This window comes from Medicago truncatula, chromosome 5 (genome assembly GCF_003473485.1).
Source record: "Medicago truncatula cultivar Jemalong A17 chromosome 5, MtrunA17r5.0-ANR, whole genome shotgun sequence".
Taxonomy (NCBI): Eukaryota; Viridiplantae; Streptophyta; class Magnoliopsida; order Fabales; family Fabaceae; genus Medicago; species Medicago truncatula.
The window spans coordinates 1,391,432-1,412,090 of NC_053046.1; the positions used below are offsets into that span (position 1 = coordinate 1,391,432).

The 20,659-nt window shown below is 33.8% G+C and overlaps 3 protein-coding genes across 3 annotated transcripts; 1 reads left to right on the forward strand and 2 right to left on the reverse strand.

Moving 5' to 3' along the window:
- Nucleotides 1–912: 912 nt before the first annotated feature.
- LOC120580551 (uncharacterized) lies at nucleotides 913–2,337 on the reverse strand. The gene is made up of 2 exons (XM_039834356.1): nucleotides 1,974–2,337; nucleotides 913–1,881 (listed from the first exon to the last, which is right to left on the reverse strand). Exon 2 carries the CDS (start codon nucleotides 1,711–1,713, stop codon nucleotides 913–915), a length of 801 nt encoding a protein of 266 aa, XP_039690290.1. The 5' UTR covers nucleotides 1,714–1,881; nucleotides 1,974–2,337.
- A 305-nt stretch (nucleotides 2,338–2,642) lies between these two features.
- On the forward strand, nucleotides 2,643–3,449 carry LOC112421926 (uncharacterized). Its single transcript, XM_024784106.1, has one exon. It carries the CDS (start codon nucleotides 2,643–2,645, stop codon nucleotides 3,447–3,449), a length of 807 nt encoding a protein of 268 aa, XP_024639874.1.
- Nucleotides 3,450–9,746: 6,297 nt separating this feature from the next.
- Nucleotides 9,747–16,748, reverse strand: LOC11437418 (transcriptional repressor ILP1). Its single transcript, XM_003610784.4, has 6 exons — nucleotides 15,479–16,748; nucleotides 14,460–14,627; nucleotides 11,678–12,345; nucleotides 11,221–11,509; nucleotides 10,764–11,053; nucleotides 9,747–10,387 (listed from the first exon to the last, which is right to left on the reverse strand). The coding sequence occupies exons 1-6, from the start codon at nucleotides 16,565–16,567 to the stop codon at nucleotides 10,213–10,215; spliced, it is 2,679 nt and encodes an 892-aa protein (XP_003610832.1). The 5' UTR covers nucleotides 16,568–16,748; the 3' UTR covers nucleotides 9,747–10,212.
- Nucleotides 16,749–20,659: the final 3,911 nt, after the last annotated feature.

Consider the following 20,659-nt stretch of genomic DNA (forward strand, 5'->3'; position numbering starts at 1 on the left):
TGTTAGGTTAGGAGTCTTAAAGTAACAACATACAAATGATAGATGGGGAGTCCTAATGGAAGACCCATACACCCATGAATCAAAGAAAAAAATCCAAAAAACTATAGGAAAAACGCCTCCTAACAAAGGATTATCTCCGAAATTAATAAATAGAAACACCAAAACAAAACTAACACCACGATCAACGAAACAACATAATCAAAAGTTATACAAAAATCCTTAAACATCGTCGCAACTGCCACAAAAACAATTTCCACTTTTCACATTCCGCTGCTCGCACACAACCTCTATTAATTAACTTATTTAAGAGGTTCTTATATTTGTCCTATTAATTATTATAGTTGATTGAATCAATTTGTGTGCCGTGTAGCTAAAGTAAGGATGTCAGGCCAGTTTATGAATTTTCGGAATTTTTTTTTTTTCTGCCCTTATTTAATTCCAAAAATACAAAAATGCTCTAGTTTTGAAAAAAATTGCATAAATGCCCTACTTTTCAGAATTTATTGATACCTTGCAACCCCCACTTGCGGGGTACCTTAAAAAAAATTTAAAAACTAACTACCCCGCAAGTGGGACTTGCGGCCTCCTTTTTTTTTTTTTTTTTTTTTTTAAAAAAATTAAATAACTATAACTACACTACACGCCTATATTTTTTTTTTTTTTTTTTAAATTAATAGATTGCTACCCCCACTTGCGGGGTAGGCTTAATTTTTTTTTTAAATTTTTTTAATACCCCGCAAGTGGGGCTTGCGGGTTTGTTTTTTGTTTTTTTTTTTTAATTTTTAAAATAAAAAAAATAATAAAAAAAAAGAAGGAAAAAAAATAATAAACATATTAAATATGATGATATCTACAATTATTATAAATGTCCGGCTGTCCCACACCCTCGTCTTCGACGATTTCTTCCGCGATTTACTTGAGGGTCATGTTGGTCTTCGTCGTTGTTATCTGCAGCTGATTGTATTTGACTACCATAACCAATGACAATGACACATCGTGTTCCCTTGTTGGCCATCCCATATCCAGAAATTGATCACTAGAGTTCAACGAAGCCGGAGAAAAGTGAGATAATAGGTTTGTTGGTGTTGGTGGGTGGTTGTAGTTTTGGTTGGTGTACATTGGGTACTGTGGGTTGCTGTAGGGGGGGTAATTGGTGTTGGACGGTCCAGCTTGGTTTGAGTCATTATAGGAGAAGTAGTTGTTGTTGGATGCGCCAGCTTGGTTTGGGTCATTGTAACCATAAGTTGACTGATAATGGGGCTCATATGCATTTCTCGGGGAGGTATATGGTGGTGGTTGGATGATGTTTTGTTGGGGGGTGTCGAGAAATTCATACATTACAGAACCATGAATGTTTTGGGTTGTATGTGGTTGGGATTGATGATCATGTAGTTGAGAAAAAATGTCTTGATCCCAAAAATCATCATGAATTGGTGTTTGGTTGTTGCGAATTTCAGGTTCATGTTCCGGCTCTTCGGCTTCGTCTGGATCTGAATTTGATGGGTTTGTTTCAATTGAAATCCTTAGACGTGGGTTGCATGTGGTTGTCAACCACTCAATATACGCATGAGTGTGGGTGAGTGATCTTGGCCGCATGCGTGGTAAAGTATGGCTCCGTCGGTTGTCCCAATGTTCGCACTCTTCTGGAAAGCGATAACCATTTGATTTGTACCACGTCTTGAACCGTTTGTCTATTACATGGTACTGTGTCATGTCTCGTGGGGGCCCTGGTATTTCTTGTGGCAGACCAAATTGGAGCTTGACCCTATCAGTTGGATGCCATTCAACTTTGTCAAAACATATAAGGTAACTTGTTGCAGTCCACTCCCAATATTCTTCAGGCAAGTTGTGTGGAACATTCTTGTATGGTCTCCATTTAAACTAGCACAAGAGATAAGATGTAGTGTAAGGTTAACAATTTTGATATATATATATATATAAAGTCATAATTAAAAAATCAATTATAATATTACATCATGGGGTAGTATGTCATCAAACTTTTTTCGGTAAGAAATAGTGTCATGGCTTGGATTTTCATAATATCTTGAACCTGCACCTGTCCATCTAACAAATGATATAAACAATTTAGTAACTAATTTATCAAATAATAATATTAATAAGAAGTGAGAAAATGTGACGAAATAAATATTAAAAAAAAAATTGATCACGATTACTTTAATCCAAGCGGCCACTGGAGTGGGTTATCATTTTTCGGAGCGATATAACTCAACCGACAATATCCCCAAACTTGTAACAGGAAATGACATCCTGTTAGTGCTTTTATATTTGGGTGTGATGCCTCACACAAGCCACGATAAAGGTAAGTCAACACTGCCGATCCCCAACTATAGTTTCTTGTTAGATTAAAATCCACAAGAGAACATATGCCTCATTTCTGATAGACATGTGTCGATAAAGAGCGCGTATGATGATCCACAGAATGGATGGCACGATGCTCCGACAAGCCATGTTTATTGTGTCCGACACATTGCACAAAACTTTATGAGATCATTCAAGGATGGAGAACTAAAGAAGAAAGTTGAATGCATGGGTAAAAATCATATCTCTTTCCACGTAAATTCGACATTTTATTTGTTTAAAATGACACATCTAACTTTTTTCAAAACAATGCAGGTTACGCCATGAACATCCCTACATTCGAATACTACCGTTCTGAAATTGCTGTTGCAGACCGAAAGGCTTTAGCATGGGTCGACAATATTCCCAAACAAAAGTGGACTCAATCACATGATGATGGTCGACGATGGGGCCATATGACAAGTAACTTGGTAGAGTCACAAAACAACGTGTATAAGGGTATTCGAGGACTTCCGATCACAGCTATCGTGAAAGCATCATATTACAGGTTGGCGGCCTTGTTTGCTAAAAGAGGACATGAGGCAGCGGCAAGGGTAAATTCTGGTGAGCCATTCTCCGAAAACAGCATGAAATATCTCAGGAATGAGGTGATTAAATCCAACAGTCATCATGTCACTCAGTTTGACCGGGATCGATTTACCTTTTCCGTCCGTGAAACCATAGATCATAAAGAAGGATTGCCAAAGGGAGAATACAAAGTGGACCTGCAAAATAAATGGTGTGACTGTGGACGGTTTAGAGCGTTACACCTACCATGCTCACATGTCATTGCCGCATGTTCTAGCTTTTGTCACGACTACAAGACTTTTGTCGATAACAAATTCACAAATGAGTGTGTATACGCCGTATACAACATCCACTTCGACGTGGTTCACCACCAGACATATTGGCCTAATTATGAAGGACCGAAGGTGGTTCCCAACAAGTCAATGCGTAGGGCAAAGAAAGGTCGTCCACCAATTACTCGCATTAGGACCGAGATGGACGATGTGGAAACTGAGAGAAGATGCGGTGTTTGTAGGATGACTGGTCATTCCCGCAAAGATTGCATTAATATTAGACATCAGTAGAAATTTAGTCTTTATTTTGTTTATAGGATGTCTAGTGATTAATATTATTATTATTATTAATATTATTACTATTATTATTATTATTATTAATAATTACTATTATTATTATTATTATTATTATTATTATTATTATTATTAATATTATTATTATTATTATTATTAATAATAATTACTATTATTATTATTATTATTATTAATAAAAGGCTAAAATATGGTTTTGGTCCCTGCAAATATGTCTCGTTTTGGTTTTAGTCCCTGTAAAAAAAAATTGTTGTTTTTGGTCCCTGCAAAATATTTTGTTTTTGGAAATAGTCCCTGCAGGGACTATTTCCAAAAACAAAATATTTTGCAGGGACCTTTTTCAAAATCAAAAGATTTTGCAGGGACTATTTCTCTAATAAATGGTTCAGTCATCATGTGACACGTGTGCAAATTATCACAAAAGTGGAGCCAGGGACCAAAACCAAAATGAGACATATTTGCAGGGACCAAAAACAACAAAAAATTTTTGCAGGGACTAAAACCAAAACGAGGCATATTTGCAGGGACCAAAACCATATTTTAGCCTTAATAAAATTAAAAAAAAAAAACAAAAAACAAACCCGCAAGCCCCACTTGCGGGGTATTAAAAAAATTTAAAAAAAAAATTAAGCCTACCCCGCAAGTGGGGGTAGCAATCTATTAATTTAAAAAAAAAAAAAAAAAAATATAGGCGTGTAGTGTAGTTATAGTTATTTAATTTTTTTTTTTTTAAAAAAAAAAAAAAAAGGAGGCCGCAAGTCCCACTTGCGGGGTAGTTAGTTTTTAAATTTTTTTTAAGGTACCCCGCAAGTGGGGGTTGCAAGGTATCAGTAAATTCTGAAAAGTAGGGCATTTATGCAATTTTTTTCAAAACTAGGGCATTTTTGTATTTTTGGAATTAAATAAGGGCAGAAAAAAAAAAATTTCGAATTTTCGAGGGAACTTCAAACTTCGCTTTCATCTGTTAAAATGTCGTCTAGATTCTTTATTTCGCAAGATTATTTTTGTAGGGAATTTTTGTTTTGAATGCATTAATTTTTTCGTAAATAGATAAAATAACAGTAATTATTAAAAACTTACATATATGTCCCCGTGAGCTTAGCTCAATTGGTGGGGACATTGCATAATTTCGGACACTCCACTTTTCCACATTTAATTGTGTGAGCTTTAACCACTAAGTTAAGAGACAAAAAAAACTCATATATATAAAAGAGTCGTGATTCAAACTCTAATTATAATGTTTAATTTAATAATTTGAACATTTTTATTGATTGAATTCAGATTCGTGGACAAATAACCTTTAAAAAAAAAATTCGCAGACAAATAAATATATTCTTTGTAGTATAAATGACGTTGGGGTGTTGGATTTGGTAGCAAAGGCGTGTGCAGGCCAGGTCTAAAGATGAGGTGGAATATCAACACTTGTTCCATTTTCAATTTTTGTCTAGAGGTTTAGTTTATTATTAAAAGAAGAATGATACTATTTGTATGATTGTTTTGTGATAATTTTTAGAACAATTATATGTTTTATATTGTGTTTTTGTTATGTTTCTCTCTTTATTTTATTTTTGTCTTAAAAAAGAAGAAAGAAAATGTTTCCCCCAATAAAAGTTGTACAATTAATTATTTATTAAAATGACACATAATTCGTTTGTCTTCTATAACCTACTTCATTTTGAAATGTTAGAAGAAGTCACTATGATAAAAGAATGACTAATATTTTATTGGAGTGTGTGTTTAACTTCATCCATGCAAGGGTCGCGTTGTTCAATGATATGTAAGTAAGTTTGTTGGTGTTCTTTGAGCTTTGAGACATGTTCTAACTTAAATTAACCTTCAGACTCAACTCATTCAAATTAAATAACTTAGAGGATAGTGTCTAGGAATCGAATTGAGTACCATATGCTTACACTTCACAAGTTTAACCACCAGGCCACTTCCATTATTGTTGAAATATTGTTGCTTCCAAAAGTGATATACATGATCAACTCATCCAGTTTGTTATACTTTTTAAATGATAAAGAAATATATATATACACACACACATGGGTAATGCTACAACACACCCATCAATTTAGACGAAGGTGTGTTTTAGCATTGAACACCTTGTTTGGATCAAAAAACCACAACCTTCCTTTTTGAAAACAAGTCAAGTTGAAGGACAAATATGTAATTCACAATTCATTATTAATTAATATTTTTTTAAGGGTCATGCTAACCGGTGCCTCTGGGACACGGGTTAAGCATACAAAAAAAAGGAAATTCTTACCATAAAAGGAAGTTTTGTTGACTTTTTTATGGATTAATTAAACAATTTTCAATGCAATAATTAACATATAATTTCCCTTCTTATTATCCTTAACCAGTACCCGGGACACCGGTTAGCATTTCTTTTTTTAATCTTGCTCTCTCCATAACTCAACTTAGAATCACGCAGCATCTCTTTCTTGGCTCAGTGTTTCCTTCCCAGATCTTCAATGCCGCGCCGCCGCTGCCATCACTACTTTCGCATCCTCCTACGTCAAAATCCTTAAATTTTGTCCTTCATCAACCTCCGTCAACAACAAAACTTAAGATGTGTTTGTTTCGGAAAACATGACAACCGTTCTTCAATTCCGGAATCCAAACTCCTGTGAAGTGCATGTTTTATTTTTGTATGCGGTGGATGCAGTTCTTATTAAAATCTTATAATAATTTGATGTTCTTTTCTTCAATATTTTTATATTTATTTTAATGTTCGATTGGAGTTTCTTTCATAAAAAAAATTATGCTTCATTTTTGTTTTAAGAAAAATGTTTAAGGAAAGCTTACAAACATCCAAGGAGATAATTTGGTGATAATTAAAACAATAAAAATATAGTGATGAAGGGTATTGGTGAGTATCCCCAATTTTTCTTTCTCTGTACCTGCGTATGTCTTTGATTGTGGAAGAAGAACTTTTTTGTTTTACAAAAAAGGAGATAAGAGCAAGAATAAAAAAATATTAATAATGAATTGTTAATTACATATTTGTCCTTCAACTGAACTTGTTTTAAAAAAGAAAGGTTGTGGTTTTTTGGTCAAAACAAGGTGTTCAATGCTAAAACACACTTTCATCTAAATTGGTAGATGTGTTATAGCATTACCCTAAAAAAGAAGAAAGAAAAAATATTAATAATGAATCTGTTTATCATATGGACCAATTGTTATCATTAGGAATCTTGGTTTGTTTTTTGGGTAGCAAATAATTTTTTATGAAAAAATTTAGGTACAAGTTTTTCTGAAAGAAAATTTAGGTAAAATTTCTTAGGTGTTATCATATAGTTTTTAACTAAATTTATTATGATTTCCTCAAATCTATAATTTTCTCAAAGTTGTTATCTTATACTATATATAAAGAAAACAACCACGTTAAGCTCTTCTTGGCTGATTTTTTTCTCCTTTCGAAAATACCCTCAATTTTCAATACAAATAAAACATATAATAAATAAATAAGAATAAATTTAAATATTAAAAAAAATATAACAAAATATGAATATATATATATATATATAAACCATATGAAAAACAATTTCATTGGACAAGGTTAGCTATATATACAATCTCATTGGACAAGGTTAATCTTTTGCGTCACAGTTACCTATATATACAATCTCATTGGACAAGGTTACCAATTCTCGCTTCCTAAAGGATTGATAGAACGAAAGTGCTATTCACAATTTCACATTGTTTTTCAATTCTTAGATTTAGGGTTCGTTGTTGGTGGTGTGGACTGTGGACAACCAAGCTGAAATGGATTCAGGTATAAACAAGTCTTCTAATCCTATTAACATGGTGAAAGAGGATGCTTTTGGTGCTACAACTAGCATTGATGGGGTTGGTTCTTCTGATGCTATGAACATGGTGAAGGCTTCTTTATTACTAGAGAATGATGAAAGTGACATGAACGAAATCACACTTGAAGTAAATCATGTGAGAAAACCCTATATCTAGCTTTTGTGTTTGTTATTACTTATTAGTTCTAAATTTTATTTTACTATTATTATTATTATTGTTAGTGTTACTCGTCTATTCGTTTTTTATCGCATTTATACATTACATCGCAGGTCATTAATATAAGTAAAAAATATATACTTTTTTGATTCATTGAAATATTGATATATTTGATCCATATATAGACCAGATGCATTAGATATTTAATGAATCTCAAATTATAGGACTACATATTTTGATTAAGATTAAAATGACAGGTATATATATTTTTCTTTTTCAATGACATAAATAATGTAATAAATATAATATAAATTTTTATTTTTTTAAATGACACCAATAATAAAACATTAACATGGACAAATTTGTTTGTGGATATAATCAGAAGTGAAAAAGTCATCAAATATATTCCATTTATATATAGTATAGATAATAGATTATTTTGCTTAAACCCATTGAATGTTGATGTTTTCTTTAGTAAACCTTATTTTGGTCTTTTAATTTGTGAGACACAATTGCTATAGTATCTAATTAACCAAAATATTACAAAAATACCTGCAAAATATGTCTCTCATAATATTAACCAATTTAGGCTTCTCAATTGAATTGTATTTGTTGTTATTTAAACACCTGTGCACCATATCTACATCTTGAGAGATAAAAGAAAAGGGTGTTCATGAAACATTAATATATGTTATATGTAAGAGGTCAATGTGATACTCAAAGAGAAATATAGAGAAAATCAGATGTTGGATGAATGTTGAAGAGGTAAAGTTGCCACAAATACAAGAGCTCTCTTGTTTGCTAATTTAGTCTATGAATTTATATTGTATTAGTCAATTTAGTGTATCAAATCAGTTATAGAAAGTATACTGAAGGATGTTTTAATATAATTTTCAAGTTTCATTGTCTCACATACTTAATAACCAAAAATATAAATTTACTCTATTATTATTTTTTGGTATCATGATACTGATTACTGACAATTAAGTTGGAGTTTTTTCGTTGATATTATTATCTATGCTAAATGGGAAAACAAGATGTTTTAAGGAGGATGATGGCTGCAATGCCTCTAAAATATTGATAGATTATTAACTATGCTTTTGCTCTCTAAAAAAAAACTACGCTTTTGATATTATAAAGACTATTTCGGCTCCTCTTTTCATTACTCACTAACCTGATAGATTTAGTTTGCATGCTTAAGTGGTTATATAGATGGACTCACTAACCTTATATTTTATTGTATATATATACTATTAGGCTGATGTGAGGGAATCATTAAGTTTTTTTATAGTACTTCTAGCTATAGTGGTATTATAGGATAAAATATATATATATATATATATATATATATATATATATATTCATTCAAATTGATCTTATAAATGATAATATGATAACATACTAACTTATAAACCATAAGAATCTAAAATCCAAAATCATGTTCTTCATCACCACCTAAAGTGCTCCTAGCTAAAGTACTGTTTTATATGATGTTGGAAAAAGTTAACAAATTTGTTACGTTCAAATAACATCACTCATTTACTGTGTAGCTCTAAGAAGAATACAATAGCAAATCATGGAACCGCAGAATTGTAAAATCCAAAGTTATGTTCTTCCCCTCCCACCATTCTCGGAAACCATATGGAATCATCCTTAAAAAATAACTTCTAGAAGCGGAAAGCAAGGCATGGAAGCTACACTATCGCCCGCAAGAGAGAAGATCTTGGTTTTGGTATCCATGATTTGCTGGACTCAAGGATTGTACGGTGGTGGTGGAATCTCCTTCCATCCCTGAACCCTAACTGGTAGTTCTATTAGGTTGGTGATGAGACTTTCATAATCAAAATATTCAATGCAAAATTCTATGTTAACTGAAGTAGTAATCTTAAAAGTAAATTAATTTTGTAATTTATACAAACACAATTAGTCACATTTGGCGACCTCGTCCCAAATGCTCCAAATTTCATCACAAATTCACATATTATTGCTCCTCGTCAAAGGTGAAAAGCCACCTTCAAATCCTTGCAAGCAAATCCTAGCTCCCTCAAGAACATAAACAGTGTGCACCAAACTAGGCTACATATCACATTCTTGCTGTCTGCGGGAGATACAGATTATCCGTAAATGATCACCAACAGAGGCAAAATACTGCAAAGCGGCCTTTTCTAACCTTGCCTTCAAGCGGCCTGGAAATTGAATTTCAACATTTCTTGAGAACACCATTGCCACAAATTGGTTAAATTGTACCCCGTATTATTATGAGATTTTACAATGATACAATATAACCATCTAAACACCTTGCCGGAAATAAACTCCACTCGAACTTAACTCAAAATAGACTTTATATAACAGTTTTATCATATTTTAATTTCAGTATCAGATGTAATCTAAATAATCACAGTAGAGAATCGAAAATTTTACAAAATTTGTTCTCCAGGGATCCCAGTTATAGCAATGGAAGAAAAAAGTGGCAAGATAAAAAAAATTCCCACTGCACCCCTGAAAGTGAGATGATACATATGCATTTTTGGTCATTGGTAAGACATACCCTTTGTGGTGACAAATTAAGCGATGAAGGTCCTCAAGTTTCATATGTTCCAGCAAGTTCATACACTAAGCTGACTCTTGGAGTGAAAGATGCAAATCATAAAGCATACACCTCATAAAGCCAGAAGGCTATCTGAAGTACTCACTTGAGAAGGCTAACCCTGGGCCGAACTCCTCAACATACCAAGAGACCATGTTTAACGAAAACAAAAAATTCCCAAGCTCATAATGCCTCCTTGAGATGGAAGGTTCTGGCCATGGTCCTGGCATGATCATATTCATTGAGGTCGACAAGTATTTTCTTTAATCGACGAGCTAAATCACTCTCCGGCACATTTCTTCTCTCCAGAATCCTTCCAAGTGACAGCACATAAGCCACCAAAGGTTGCAATTTGCGGCTGCAATTTAAGAATAGGGAAGGACATGGATAGTATTAGATTTGATCAAAATTACATTAACAGACAGGAAGATGCAATACTATTATTGTATGCACTACATATAATAAGGTTACACAGTATTTGAGATCATAGTTGAGTTAAACGACTTCACAACCACAGAAGCAAATTAATTAGGAAGAAGTTTAATTAAACCTATAATCTCTACTCTAATCCCAATTACCCCCGATGAAGGTGTCAAGTAGGCACTTAATGAATATCCCACCCCATTAACCCCAAGTTATTTCTGGTATGCTAACTGACAGTAACATGATTAAGAAGAGTAAAGAAAAGAATATACCAATTTCACAACAACTTTGACAAACTACTATAAACATACCTTTTGTCTCCAGTAACACTTGGGCCAGCCCAAACGCCGGATAGGGAATCAATAATCCGTTCTGTTCTTGTTATTGCATCTTGAACATTTTCCGATATGCTTCTAAAGTGAGGTAAAACTTTTGCGTACAAAAGCTCATCTAGAGCAAGCTTCTCTAACACTGACATTGCAAATATGTCCTTCCACAAGCAAATATTTCTCAATAGTCGAACAGACACACCAAATCGATATGCTGCAATTTTTGCAGCGTCTGGAACAGCGGCTAGTACTAGTGGACTCCATGTAGGGACCTACAAACAAGACAAGATGGAAATTTTATCATCAAATGCTTCACTGTTTCTAGTTACTAGTTTCTACAAGCCCAATATATAGTATATAAATCACATCGCAAACCAAATGAACAAAACAAATACCATATACTGCGTCACTAGTTAATGTAAATGCTAATTGAGCATACCGTAAGATTAGCAACAGCATCAGCTAGACGTGTACGAATCGAAACTAGCAGACCTGCAAGAGCTTCACTTTCACGAGACACATGCTGCACAATCAATTTTGTAGCAGCAATAGCATTCATTGTCTCTTGTTGACTAAGCATGTCCCAGCAATGGGAAACTTCATAATGGAGAATAGGAAGTGCAACCTTTTCCACCAAATTCGGGACAAGCTCAAGGTCAGCATCTCCATCATCATGAACAAAATCCTTTCCATCTTCAGGCAAGCCGTAAGTGAATAACAATTTATACCTAAACATAAAGAGAGAAAGAGTAAAAAAAAAAAAAACTCTACTGTAAATTCAAGGAAGGTAAACGATAACCATATGAAGTGTAATGAAGTGGCTAAGCAAAACAAGCCATTTCATATCAGATTCAAGAAAGAATACTAAAAATGGAATATATAGAATGAGTCAATACCATTTCATATCTTGAAAATCTAATCCCTTGTGAAGTGGGTCCCACCTCAGGAGTTCCAATCTTACATATGGAGAGAAGATCAGTGGAAGACTTAACGAAATATAAGCCTCGTTATAGCTTGACGAATACTCTCTTTTCCATTCTTCCATTCTTGTTTTGACCAGGGATAATTGACTATATTCCTCAGAAGCATCACTGAAAATCTCATCAGCAGCCTGCAGCACCAAATCCCGTTGTGACTGATATGCCTGGCTCTCACTATCACTCTCATCAGTGCTCGATTCACCTTCTACTTTATGATCATCTATTTCCATGGATGCCGACTTTTTAGAATCAAAAGCTTTGGACCTCCTGCGTTGACGAGCCTCAGCCATCACTTTCATTTGTTTCCGTTTCTCAAGATTTAAATCTCTACCAAACTCATCTAACTGCACTGGAAAATCTCTTTGTTTTCTGACAGCAGCAAATGCATCCTGAGCTGCACTTCTGGCAGCCTCCACGTTGTCACCTTTCCTGCTTAAAACTAACATCGCAGCTTTCACAGCTGCTTCTACCTCCACCATTTCGTCGTCATTGTTAGTGGCTCTTTTTTCAAAAATGGCTGATGCTCGATCTTCGTGAAGTTTCTTCATTTGATCTTCAAGTTCTTCAATGTAGTAAGCTTTATGCTGAAAGTTAAAGTCACAGATAACCTTAGTAATACCCTCAAATAAACAATACCCCAAGATGCATTAGCAAAAATTACAAGCAGGTAAATGAGTTTTAAGTGTTAAATATCAATTTGTGAGAAAAATACATATTCTTTAACTTTATTAGAAGCATATGTTTTTCAAGTATTACCTCTGTTCCTTTTTATGTGTTGCTTTAAGATTATCGAAACATGCCAACACAATCAATAAAATTTGTTGTTTTTGTTGAAATTATTTGTTTTTTCCATGATAACATTGACTGTTATTACCTCATTTCATTTATTTCTCTGTCTCCAATAAATAGGCAAGGACATTTTTAACAAAACAATAGTTAATATCATTTTGAACTTTACAAATGATAGATAAATAGTAACAAGCAATTCATTAAAAGCAACAAATAAAAAGGAACGAGGAGAGGCTTTTAAACAGCTTGTACATTTCAGCTCCTAAGACTGTTGGGCAAGGCCAATTTTCGAGCTTAAAGCAGGTAGCTTATAATTATATGCTCATTGTTTGGTAACGATGGTAGTCTTACGAGCTTGTCTCATTTACCGACAAGCTTATAGCTTTTCATTTTTTTCTTCTTATTTTTACTCTCAATATCTTTTTACATCATTTTATACTTTCCAGCTAGTTCAATAGTTAATTTTACCATAACACTACAAATTAAATCAGCTAGCTTATCCTCTATCTGCTATTTTTTTACCAAACAAGGCCTAAATCTCTCAAGGCAAAGGTCCAGCTAGGGAATTCATCAAAATCCTAAAAATCCAACACTTAAAATCCTCATTTTACATTCTTCCATCAGCAACCTAAAATAGGAAAACCCATAAGACATACATAAACTAAAGACTAAAGAGTAGTAAGGACGTAAATTTGTGGCTTGAGCAAGGTTCTTAACGGGATTTTTTTTTTTTTTTTTGGCATATTTGCTGGATGAATTCAAATATTAACAGTGAAGAATATCAAGATGATGAGAAACCTACTGACTGAGTAACTTCTATAACAGTTGTATGTAGAATATCCAAACAAAGCTCTGAGTTTATTCTAGGAATTAAGAAGGAATGGAGCAATGCTCATTACAAAATGATAGTGGAAATGAAGAGAACAACATAAAAGTGATAAGCCCTGCAGTCAAGGAGCCTGTTTCCTGACTCAGACTAGCCCCCGCCAGTGTTTTACAGAAATTCAATGATCCCCCTTTCCATTCAGTTCCCTCTCTCCATATACCCATTCTCCTTCTCCATCTCTTTCCAGCTGCCTCATGATTCATGTATCCTTTCTGTTCGTGCCACCTCTTTGGTTATCCCTCTCTCCCTCTCCATGTGTTACCCTCTTCAACTAATTCTATGTGTTACCCTCCTCCCATTAATATCTTCTTAATTTGCTTCTTTCTCTTTTCATAAACAGGCACGGCCTATTCTTTAGGCCCATTATTCTTCCCCCTACTCCCCGTCTCCTTATTGGGCCTATCAGATTGCAATTTTGACAACTATGCATTAAGATAAACCATTACATGGTTAACTAGTCAACCAAGTACTAATATCATACTATGACATTGAGAAGTAATATTCCATCCTACATAGGCAAGAATGTTGTTTTCATGTTCTCATTTGCCTTGATTTCTTACATGATTAATTTGTCGAAATACCTATACATCCCTACCACTTTGGACAACAAATTCACCAAACAAAAAAGACCATCAATCAATTCAGAATGGACATTTCCTCCCTTCATCAGTATATATTTCACAGATGTCTACCTGCCTAAACTCTGAAGTGTATGTTTTAAGTCGTTGTGGACAGAAATATTTACTAGAGAAGAAAGAAGTATATACAAAGAGAAGCACGTGTTAACAGAAAATAGATCAAAGGACTTAAGCCAAAGAGACATTATAAGTAACAGATCTCCACAAAGCCTTTCCAATACCAGAAAAATCAATATAGCTACCCCATTACTTCATTAGTAAAATAGAAGGATGTATAGAAGTACAAAAAGAAGCAATACTAGTGATATTTTGAGAGGGAAAAACAAACTTCAATATGAAGGAAGATAAGGAACTTGGAAGAATTCAAGAAATATGGTTACCTTACCTGTAAAAAGTCGCATATATTCGAGATATAATTTCGGAGCTTTTGCATAAATCTGTACTTCTCGTCAGCTACCACTAATGAGCTTTCAAGATCAGTTATCTTCAAAAGGGAGGCGGATAAATTTTCATCTGTTTTGTTCAAGGATGACATTGTTCTTCCATGTGATTCCTGTCATTTGTGGGGGACACAAAAATGCAATTAAGAAAACATATAAATCCTCAGAAAAATAAAGCTGTATATATTTCATGAAAAAGCAAATACCTATTCATGGTTGTTTTGTGTGAAAATATGCAATTACCTATTTACCTATTCATATACAACATAAATGCTTGCAAACGACTGCAGTTGACCCATTTAAGCACAAACATAGTTTTGAAGTGCACGTAAAGCCTATATTATTGGTCCCTCATGACAAATATCGCCATTCTTTTCTTTCAACCATCATCTTTTACAACCCTCTGGCTCTGGATCACACAGAGAGAGAGTGCATGGGCCTTCTTTTATCATATGTAATCGCAGTAAATTGCAGACTGCATCACATGATACAGCCGCAGCATCTGGGTTGCAATGGTCGCTATAATCACATCATGTATTCATGCCTTTATTGCAAACCACATCAACAGTTAGCCAACCCCGCCTATTAACCCCTAGTAGCCACAATAAAAACATGACAGCAACTGTAACTTAGAACCCTATATCTATATCTAATTATCAACAGGATGATTCATCTGATCAATTGCCAGAACCCCTCAACCTACACTAGGCAAATTTGATCCTTTCTTACCAATATAACCACAATGATTCTTTTGATGCCAAAGTCACTTATATGATACACTTAATGGCTCAATATCTCTAACTTCTATCTTATTTTACTTTAATCAGTATCACTAAGATCATAATGCATACATAAAATGTTAATAAGTGTGGACACCATGCACAAGATCATTAATCTGATAAGTAACAAAAAAACTAAGCCTGAAACAAAGTCAGTATGGTACTATGATATAAGCAATTCATACCTTAAGCCTCCTAATATTGTCCAGCATAGCTTTTTTCGCAATCTCAGCTTGTTGAGATATAGAAATGACATCCAAAACCGGTGTTGCTGGGATTGCTCCTCCAATGCTGGTATTCGCCGATGCTGCTGCTACAACATTTGGGACTGCACCATACACATTTGCAACAGAAGGACCGACAAAATTGGGCTGTTGAGCAGCTTGCACAACAGGAACTTCACCACCACCACCCACCCTAGCAGACCCTTCATCCCTTCTCTTCCCCAATCCTTTCTTAAACTGCTCTTCTTCCCACAATCCATCCTCCTCATCCACCACCACATCGTCAAACCTCTCATCCGCAACCTCAAAAACACCCTTCTTCTCTCCATCTCCCTTCTTGCCACCAAACATTGCAATCCGGCCTCTATACTCCGGTTCCTCGTCACTCAACCCCTCCGCAGCGCCATGATTACTTCCACCATCCAACGAAATATAATCCGGTGCAGCAGCACCCGCCTTCCGCATCCTCTCCCTCTTAGCCTTAGCTGCTTTAATATCCTCTTCACCAGGAAAAAACGAATCTTTCCCATTTTTAATCCCAACGGAAGCAAATTTCGCCTCAAATTCCCCGTTTTCTTCAGAATCTGACTCCGGTTCAGACGTTACCGGTTTAAGCAAACCCTTTAAAACGATAACCGGTTCAGAAGAAGGTTTGGGTTCAGATGAAATAGGACGAGAAGCGGTTGTAGGAGTGACTAGTGTTCTTGTATTCTTCTGAAGCTCACGAAGTGCTTCTAAGGTGTAGGTACCAGCTTGAGGTTGAACATTGGAAGGTGAAGGTGAAGGAGAATGTGAAGTTATTCTGTTTTTGTGAGTGGTGATTTTGTGAGAGGAGGAAGAAGAGGGTTTGGGGCGGTGGTGGTGGGGTTTGGAGGAGCGTGGACGAGGGGTTTCGTTATCGGCGTCGATTTCGTCGTCGGCGAAACTGAGAAGTTTGGGGGGTTTTTTAGGTTTAGGGGCGGAGGGTTTGGAAGGGACGGTGGTAGGAGTGTCGTCGTCGGAGTTTGTGTCGGTTCGGCGGCGGAAATTGCGGGATTTGGCGGAGGACATGGTGGTGGTTAAGGATTGTTTGGTAGCGAATTAGTTACAAAAACGCGATTATTCACCTTGGAATCGATTCTAGTGGAAATTATAGCTTTTGCGATTTGTTGGAAGAATTGATTTACCCCTTTCGTTTCCCTCGTGTCTGGTGTGTTTCAATATTTTGCTACTATCTCTAGGTTAGAGAAGAGGATTATAATTATTGGGCGGTATCTTCTTATCTTCTTATATATTAAATCTGTAAGTCCTAATTTTAACATAACCACGCTCACACCTAATCTCATATTTTTATGAACTGTTTTAATCTTAATGCTCACACCTAATCTTCTATTTTCATGAACAACCGTAGTATTCTCACCTAATCTTCTTATATACTAGACTTTCACAAAAACAAATCTCAATGCATATCAAAGAGAATGAAATATGTGGTCCCAAATATATGCAGATGTTGGAATTCGAACCTCAAACACCACACTTGTTCACCTTAAAAATATTAATTTTTATCAATCGTGTGTTACTTCATTCTTTTGTTAAATTTATATGTCAATGTTATATTATTGGTATGTTACTTCATCTTTTTTTTTTTGACAAAATGTTACTTCATTCTTTTGTAAAAATTATATGGTAATGTTATATTATGTACCTAAAAATAGTTCATTTTTAACCTCAACATGTAAAATGTTTTATTTAAATAATTTTCCTTTTATCGAATATTTGGCATTTACCGTAAATGATACCCTTTAACTATTTGTTGAAATGTTTCTTCCACCTGTTTATATAGATTGCAAAATTCTTGTGCATTTTGTGGTAGATATTTAACAAAGAGAGTTCAGTTCTAATTTGGATGAAAAGTGTAATATTAACAAAAAAAATGTTTCTATAATCTTTCAAAACCCTTTTATTCCAATAGGGCGATTTGTTTTGTTGAAGAAATAGGACGATTTGTTTTGAAGAAATAGGGGAAATAAAGCGATGCCGATTTGCTTTGTTCATGAACATAGGAGATTAGGTGTGAGCATTAGGGTTGTTCATGAAAATAGGAGATTAGGTGTGAGCATTAAGATTAAAACAGTAAAATTATGCAATAGAGTTTAGGTTAAAATTAGGGCTTACGGGTTAACTTTAATATATAAGAATAACCCGTAAGCTCTAGATTAACCTGAACCCTATTGCATAATTTAACTGTTTTAACCATAATGCTCACACCCAATCTCCTATTTTCATGAACAACCCTAATGCTCACACCTAATATTTTTATATATTAAAGTTAACCCGTAAGCACTAATTTTAACATAAACTCTATTGCATAATTTAACTGTTTTAACCCTAATGCTCACACCTAATCTCCTATTTTCATGAACAGCCCTAATGTTCACACCTAATCTCCTATATTCATGAACAAAGCAAATCAGCATCGCTTTATTTTCCCTATTTCTTCAAAACAAATCGTCATATTTCTTCAACAAAACAAATCGCCATATTGGAATAAAAGGGTTTTGAAAGATTATAGCAACATTTTTTTTGTTAATATTACACTTTTCATTCAAATTAGAACTAAACTCTCTTTGTTAAATATCTACCACAAAATGCACCTGAATTTTGCAATCTATATAAACAGGTGGAAGAAACATTTCAACAAACAGTTAAAGGATATCATTTACGGTAAAGGCCAAATATTCGATAAAAGAAAAATTATTTAAATAAAACATTTTACATGTTGAGGTTAAGAATGAACTATTTTTAGGTACATAATATAACATTAACATATAATTTTTACAAAAGAATGAAGTAACATTTTGTCAAAAAAAGAAAAGAAGATGAAGTAACATACCAATAATATAACATTGACATATAATTTTAACAAAAGAATGAAGTAACACACGACTGATAAAAATTAATATTTTTAAGGTGAATAAGTGTGGTGTCTGAGGTTCGAATTCCAACATCTGCAGATATTTGGGACCACATATTTCATTCTCTTTGATATGCATTGAGATTTGTTTTTGTCTGCTACATCTGCAATGTATATGACCCGTGCGGCAGCACGGGTGGAAAATATAGTTTTTTATAAGAGAGTTGTTGTTCCCACATTTGATAAGGATGTGGCACACAGGTAATTTACGTTTTTGCCCTCTCACTGCCGAGGAATTAGAAATCCGGTTGTAGTTAACTGTCGAGGAAACTTCAAACCTTAATTTTTTTTATTTTTTATTTTTACAAAAATCTTATATTGTCATTATTAATATTTATTGATTCTAATACTATTTAATTCATTGTAATTTTATGAGGAAATATAATCAACACTCTTTTAATGTTTTGGATTACATTAAAGAATTAAACAAGAAAGTTATGATTTTATGAGGAAACATAATCAACACTCTTTTAATGTTTTTTTTTTTTGACAAATTATTTCATGAGATATTGTTTTCCAGCTTATCCGTATGATCCTTCAAGATTTATCAAATTTCTTCCATTCTTTTTCGTAAAAATCCTTGTAGAACAACTTGGCTTTAACTTCTCTTAATAATTCATTTATTTCCTCTATATATGCACATTGACATGGATGGAATCAAGTGAATTAATTATGATTGATGTCATTCAATTGCCGAATTAATTCTGATTATTGTAAAAAAAATATCAATTATGACTTTAGTAAGTAGAATAAACATCATTGATGGAAAAGGAATTCACGAAACATTCACAATATAACTACAATAAACATCAACATCATTTTAATATTAAAAAAAAATCTAAGACGTTTTTGGCGGAAAAAACGGCAAGGCTAGTGTTTTTCTTGTTTTTCGTTGTAACACTGTTCGTGGTAAAGATCATTTTCCTAGTAAATAATATTAAAATAAATTTTAATATGGTCAAATATGGTTCATGTTTTTATTTGTATGTGATTTAATTATTTTTTAATTAATGATTTAAATCAGTAAAGATACACAGCCTTGATTGATAAAATCGAGTATTATTTTTTTGAGTGAAATTTTGATTTAATTACACAATTAAAGTGCTTTTATTGTTGCTTCTTTTTAAAAAAGAAAATGAAAATCATAACTTTCTTGTTTAATTCTTTAATGTAATCCAGAATATTAAAAGAGTGTTGATTATGTTTCCTTATAAAATCACAATGAATTAAATATTATTAGAATCAATAAATATTAATAATGACAATATAAGATTTTTGTAAAAAAAAAAAAAAGGTTTGAAGTTTCATCGGCAGTTAACTGCAGCCGGATTTCTAATTCCTCAGCAGTTAACTGCCGAGGGGGCAAAAATGTAAATTACTCGTGTGCCACAACCTTATCAAATGTGGGAACAACAATTTTTTTTTTATATAATTTTGCATGGTAAAAAAATAATATTAAAGTTAGTTACTCACTTTCGTTTCCCCCTCACCTTTTGTACTTCTTTCTTATTATATATGATTAGGGTTCTGCAGCAGGAGATAGAGCTGTCAAAACGGCGGTCTGGCTCCGTTTAGGGCCGGCCCTAACGGGTTTCGGGCCGGGCCAAAAAGCCCTGTTGAAAAATGGGCTTGAATATTAAAGCCCATCTTACCTTTTTTTTTTTTTAATGTATGTGTAGTGAATACATAATCCACTTGAGAACAAAGGGCAGAAACTGCATTTCATTGTGAAGGATTAAAATTTATTCTCATTAACTTGTAGAAAAAAAATGAATAAACTTATGAACATTAACAACAGACGTTGCAGCTTCAAAAATCAATTTAACATAATCAAATAAATCCTTTTAACCACATACTCCAAATATTGATTAAAATAATATGCATTAGATCCCAATAAATACATAAACCAGCCACATAGACATAATATTTTTCAGCACAACTTAAGTAATATTAAAGCAGAAATTAAAAATGGAATATAATAGAAATGGATGGAAGAAGACGAGTCAATGAAGAACACGAGTTACACGATGACGGAAAACGAGACGAACAGATGACAAATCGACTGCGCAGCTGAAATTTTTATGGTTTGTAAAGTTTCCATGGTGAGAGAGTGAATATGAGGGAGAGAGACATGAACTGGTTTCTTTTGTTAGATGGGTAGAAAGCTAGAAATGGCTTATTTTGTTGGA